Source organism: Halyomorpha halys, unplaced genomic scaffold (genome assembly GCF_000696795.3).
Source record: "Halyomorpha halys isolate HHAL.00 unplaced genomic scaffold, Hhal_1.1 Scaffold1616.1, whole genome shotgun sequence".
Taxonomy (NCBI): domain Eukaryota; kingdom Metazoa; phylum Arthropoda; class Insecta; order Hemiptera; family Pentatomidae; genus Halyomorpha; species Halyomorpha halys.
The window spans coordinates 113,319-120,095 of record NW_027109320.1 but is presented as its reverse complement, the minus strand read 5'-3'; the positions used below and the strand labels follow the sequence as shown (position 1 = coordinate 120,095).

At 34.6% G+C, this 6,777-nt stretch overlaps 1 protein-coding gene across 1 annotated transcript; it reads left to right on the top strand.

Moving 5' to 3' along the window:
- The first annotated feature begins 1,775 nt into the window (after nt 1-1,775).
- Nucleotides 1,776-3,908, top strand: LOC136795786 (uncharacterized). The gene has a single exon (XM_067047517.1). It carries the CDS (start codon nt 1,776-1,778, stop codon nt 3,906-3,908), a length of 2,133 nt encoding a protein of 710 aa, XP_066903618.1.
- Nucleotides 3,909-6,777: the final 2,869 nt, after the last annotated feature.

Below are 6,777 nucleotides of genomic sequence, written 5' to 3'. Positions count from 1 at the left end.
CCCTTCTTCTTTGCCACCTCTTGCTTAACCACAATACCCCTTCCCCCTCGATGTTGTATGGCCCACCCAGGGTAATTAATTGACAAGTACATACCTTGACCTGGAGTATCCTCCCACCGCCGTTCTACATCTACAATGCTTCCCTGCTGACAATGGTACTTGAACTCCCAGCTAACTGTCAACTAGGCAGCTCACGCCTCCCTTCACACGAATTATAGGCCGACCGCCGTGCTCTTCTCTGACATGGTAGATCCTAAGTGTGCGGTCGCCTCTCTACAGGCATCTTCCTCAGATCTCGCGTTCTCCTTTTTCTCTGGATCCTCTTACCCACGCGTCTGTTCTACTATTGTGCCTTCTTCCTTGCTTTAGGTCGTCCGCTTCTGTGTCGGAATTCATAGGCTGTAGGCACATCAAATTCTTTGATGGGCTGAAAGCCTGTGCCACTCCCCTATTCCTAGAAATCGCCCCTCCCCCAAGACCTGGAAGGTGGCACGGTCCCCTTGGTCGACGTCCTCGCCGAGGGAATAGGCCTTGCAGCCTGAAGTCACCCACACCCCAACACCACCAGCCGGAATGGTCCCTCCCCATTCCTTGTTAGCCACTGGCAATCCAGCTAATCATGAAAAAAACCGCCTTCAGCGGACCAAGTTTGTCATATCTTATAATGCCGTATATATAAGGCAAACCAAGATTCGATGGTTTAGTTAATATATATTCCTTAGTTTTAAGTACTATGTATAATTGTAATAGCTTTAATAAATAAATAATAATAGGAGGTAAGAAAAAAAAGGGCGATATGCCCTTCGCTGCCGCATTCAAAACATCTGGTGCGCAGCCACTTTGTCACAAGATGTCGCACCTTTCCACAGCCTTGGCACTTACGGTCTTCTCTCCGGCAATTACTTCTAGGTTTTGTCTGGTTCGGTCTGCTCTTTGTGTTCCTTGTTCTCCCTCTCAAGATATCCTTGTGTTCCCGCCTTCGCCGCGGGTTAAAGTTGTTTCTCGGGCTGTGGTGTTCGATCCGGGTCCAACCTCCTTTTAAAAAATGCTTTAGTTCTCCCATTTCACCGGTGAACCGCTCGACTGAGACTGCTTTTCTTAAGTCTTGGGTGGTTGCTGTACGTACTTTAACCCATTCTAACGTAGTTGCGTGGGTTCCTGCTAGTGGGTGGGTTGACCATAGGTGGAGGGTGTTCGCCCGGAGCTGGAGATGGGTACGACGCCACCAGAGGGTTATCGTATTGCACACCGTCCATATTCAAGTCATGTCATGTTCCCGGAAGAAAGTTCAAATAAACGTAAAACGAGAAAAAAGAAATTTAAATAAAAATGTAAGAACTGTCGCGAGGACAAGAAAAACAAAACAAAGATTTCTTTAAGTGAGAGAAAAAAAAAAAGAGAGAAAAGAAAAAAAAAGTGTCTTCATTTTGTCTGTTTATCCTCTTTCTATACATATGAGTATGTACAGGCTGATATGAGTTGCCCAATGTACTTTGATTTTTATTGATCCAGAAGGTTGAATCCGTCTTTATCATATGTAATACGAAATAACAAAATAATATCTCTATATCACAAGTATAAATAAATGATACATATATGACCTAGGAAAGTGTAAAAGTAATTGGAGCTTCATAGTAGGAGTCGAGTATAATCAATACCTGAGAGATGTATTGGGAGGGGGGAAATGATCAGCGAGGTTGCTAAGCGACGCCCCCTCCCAACCTGCTCCTCCCTCAGTATGCTTCGGCACTTAGTTGAGAACGGTATTGTCAGTCATGTCTTGTCCCGTCGTTGACCTGGTTTGCAATCTATTGGAGACTCCCTTTGTAAAGTGGAATAATGAGGACAAGCACGACCTACTATCCACCGATTCACAACCCAGGCCCGATTTCTTAATTAACGCAACCCCCAATTCTGAAGCAATTCAAAACATCTGGTACCTGCAGTACGATTGGTTATGCGGTAGTTATTACAAGCGAAGGCTGTTCTGTTGGCCTTGTCTCCTCTTTGGCATTGAAAAGAACGTGTGGAACTATACTGGATTTGAAGACTTTAGCCAAGTCGAAAAGTATCTCAGACTTCACCATGTTTCGGAACACCATATCCAGTGCGTTACCTACTTCAAAAAAATCAACATAACCTCCGATGATCCAGAAAAAATTCTCGACTTGCATACCTCGGATCACAACAGAACAGTCCGCCTCAACAGAAATATTATACGCCTAGCTATCGACTCACTACTTTACCTCAACAGAATGAATGCTTCCGGTTACAAAGAAAACTTTGTGAATTTTCATAAAATGTTTGTCATGCTCATTTCCAATAGTACACCGGAAATACAAATACAATACAGCAAAATAAGAAGCATACTGACTATTGAAAGAATGAAGACAGCACATCTCGAGATAATGGATTGCATTGCTGAACACCTACATCATCATATCCAAGAAGAGATAATAGCTGCAGATTTTTTAGGTTTACAGATAGATGATATAACCGATATCAGGCAGGCATCAGAGTGCGCGATCACAGTGAGGTACGTAAGGGAAAGCGGACAATTAGTGGAGTGGTTCCACGGAATCCAGACCACGGTCCCTCATATGAGTGCCAAAGACATTATGAATGTCGTAGAGGAAGCCATGGAAGGCACCGATTATGAGTCTAAACTGGTTTCCTTCGCCCACGACGGCCTCACCGTTAGAGAGGAACACATTGAAACTATACAACACGAATTAAAAAACAAGGCTCCTAATGTCCTTGTCAATATCTCGCATTCTCTGAGCACTCTACTGCTTCAAAGATGTTTCAGTAAATTAGGGGCCTGTCGAATGTTCTTCACCACTGTACAAAGAATTCCAGAGTTCTTCAAGAGGGTGCCATCCAAAGACTACCTCAAAATTCTTCCAGTAGTCCACTTTTTAAGATTTGAATTGGATCCGGGGTCGGAGTGGTGGTATCATTCACAACTACTTTCTGCCATAGTAGACTGCTGGGACGAATTGAAATCAGCATTCCAAAATTCTCTCATCGATCCAGAAACGAACGACACTATTATTCACGAATCGAAGTGTTTCATAAGTGAAATGAATGATTTTGGATTTGCATTTTTATGTGTAGCATTTAAAAAAATTTTTGAAATTACAGATAAACTATACTATCATATAAGGTGTAAATCGTATGATAATTATTTCTGTCGTAATGAAGTCGAAACTCAACTTAAAGTCCTGGAAAGTTTAAAATCTAATGAAAATTTCATGTACATTTTTGAATCAGCCAGTAGTAAAGCAGGATTTTGGAAAAAATATCATTGTCCAAACGTAGATGATGTGACATCAGAGTTTAAAACACTGCTAGACGAGATAATAATTTCAATCTTATCTGAGTTGACCATAAAATTCAATGACTTGGAGAAACTGAGTTTTTTCTGTTTATCAGACTCCACCAAATTTCAAAGTTATACAGTACGTTTTCCAGATGAAGAAGTTTGTAAAATTCTCCAACTATATCCTTCGTACTTTAATCAATCACAAAGGCTCAAAAAAGAGCTAGAAATATTTTTCAGTGATGCGCACTTTTGGAACATATCGCCGTATGAAATTCCACAACTTATTCGGGAGAAAAACTTACACCTAACTGTATTTTCTGAAACTTATAAAATGTTTCTGACTGTTCTGACAAACCATTTTTCAATAGCACTCGGAACCAGCAACAAGAACCTTCAGGGACTGAAGACGTACAGACAGAGTCATATCCCGATGGACAATTTCCACTCCCTCACATGTATGACGCTCAATGCCGATCTCTTGAATCATTTGATAAAAACAAAAAATTTCTACGAAGAAATTATTGATAAATTTTATTGTTACACCCAAAATGACAAAGAATTGTGCCTTATATTTACGCCTTAAGATTGTGGAGGGAAACTGGTATATTTTAGTACGCCAGAACCAAAAATGACAAGAAGAAGAGATAATGATTTTTATTATTCTGTGTAATCCAATGTATTTTTTTTTTATGGAATCTAATTTCGAGCAGCATTGTGATCTTTAATCTTTTAGATTTAGAAAATCTTTGGGATAAAGTTAGTAATTGTTATATTTTTATAATTTTTCACAACAAATATTTTTTAAAACTTATAATTAATTTTTATTAAAGAAACATTATTTACTTACTTTGCATAATACATGGAATAAGACATAGTTTGTATTAAAATTTTATTTTTCATCCTATATTATTTAAAATTAGAAAGTATATATTTTTAATTTATATCAGGGTTCTTTACTTTTTTTTTTTTATAAATTATAGTTCGTATGTTAATTTTTTTTTTTTTTTTAGAATGTTGTTCTAGAATAAATTAGATATCTGTTCAATGAAAGATATTCCCTGGAAAGCCTGACTCAAACATTGTATCAAAAACAAATAAAATCTTAAGGAATTGTAAGTTTAAAGCATAAATGCCTAAATAAAAGATTTTTGAATATTAATTGATTATTAGCATGAAACAATAGAAAAATACTAGTAAAAGACTCATGCTAACAGAGATCACATGTAACATAAGAAATTGAGCCAGTTAGTTACAAATAAACAAATACAAATAATTTATATGATTAAATTCAGGGTTCATTTAAAACTGTTATATGTCTAGAAATATGAGGGATAAATTTATATGAGGGTCAAAACACTTCTTTACTTAAGCCTAATGAATTTTGAAGAAATAAATGTTAAATTTAACAGCACATCTAAAAAATAATTTAAATGTTTTTGGTAGTTTTAATGTTTCTGGACAATGCTTATGTCTGGAATACCTCTAAACGTTAAAAAACAAAAAATATAAACATAAAAAATCCGGGTACAGTCAAAGAAAAAACTCATATAGTAATTAAACTATTAAATGTGAGCCGTATTGTCCCAGTTTGAGAGCTTCATGAAGACTAAAAGAGATACAAACAACTAAAATAAAGTAATAAGGTGAGAGAATAAATAGCATGAAATAAAAGTTAACTAAGGTGCAGCTAAATATGATCTTAAAATATTTGAAAATTTATAAAATGAACAAAGTAAATTAAAGAAAATAAAAATAAGATGTACAGTGAAAAGAATAAGTAAACAAGAATTAAAAAAAGGTATTAGACCATTAATGAAAACGGAAATAGTAATAAATAAACAAGTAGATAAAAATAAATATAAAAATATAGCACTCACAAAAATACGTAAAAAAAGGGAATAAGGAAAAAAAGTTAAGAAAATAAGGAGTTGGGGGATTGGTTGTTAACAAATAACAACGCCAATCCCCCCTCCTTCCCACTCCTCTTTCCGGTTTGTCTTATCATCCACCTTCAGCTTCATTTATGTGCAAAGTGCTGTAAGGTGGGTGTCCTATTTGGTTCATTATTTTCCATTTTTCTTGCCTTTTATTCTTATACCCCATTATCCGTATTTTAGTGTGTACTGTATTTTTATATTCCTTTTCTATTCGTTATTTTTATATTTTTAAAATTTTATTCCGTTTTCATTAATTATCTAACTGTTCTTTTTTGTTATTATTATGTCTGTAAAAAGTAGATTCATACTTTTAGAAATTGAATTCAATACCATTAATTTTAATACATTTTTTAATACCCCAATTTAATACATTTTCTTACATAGCTAATAATATTAAATAATCATATTTAATTTATCATTTTAATAAAGAAATAAACCAAAATAATTTAGTTATGAAATTTCATCCATAACTTCATCCATCTGGTTTTTGAAACATACTAAAATTATAAATTTAAATCTGGCGGTTACAATACTAAAACTCCACTTAGCAAAAATGTTTAGAAATTCTTGAAACAATCTATTTTTTGAATCTATATTGCTACAACCCATGAAGGATCAGGGGCTTACTACTTTGTAAGGAAGTACTATTTCTTGAACAACGGCCATGCAATGAGGTGATTTGTTTATAAGCTTAAGGCAAGACCGCCAAATTTTTCCACAATAGTTGATTCACGGCTACAGTAACAGATTAAATAATTATCTGCCGGCTCACTTGATAAACCCCATTCCAATCTTAATAGACTATACGATTGATTCTTTTGTAAAATATTTGTTGAGGAACTCTAAAACATATAAAATCCACAAACACAAACAAAGTTTCGTGATAGTTGGATTTATAATTCAAAGAATTTTAGAAACCGATACTAATGACACTGCGACAAATTTCCAAGTCGTACAATGAGATTTCCAGGTAAGAAAGAAAAATTGTAGTTATTACGCTTAATGAAATGAAAATTAATAATTAGTAATTCTCATAATTTTTTTTAAATGAATGATTGGGGAGATTAGTCAAAATTTCTTCAACCAAATTACAGAAAAACAATAATTTACTTACAGCAAGCGATTTTTTTTATACTCTGTGTAATTTATAAGATTACACATAGCATAAAGTGACAACAAGAAATATGAAATGTTTCCTTAGTGGAATGAATGATTTATAGTTCCCATTTCTATGTATCACACTTAATTTGTTTTTTAATTACAGATAAATTGTACTATAGAGTAAGGTGTAAATCGTATTATGAGTATTGCTTTGGTCATGGAACCAAAACAAAATTTAAAAAACTAACTAGTTTATGAAAATTTCGTATATGTTTGTTGTCAAGTTTCTGGTTGAAAGCGAGTGAGGTTCCTGAAATCAAATACTTATTTTATATATTTAAGATATGAATTGTCTTATATATTTCTATCAGTTCCTTATAAAAATCGAGTTACTAAAAAGTATATTCTTTATAT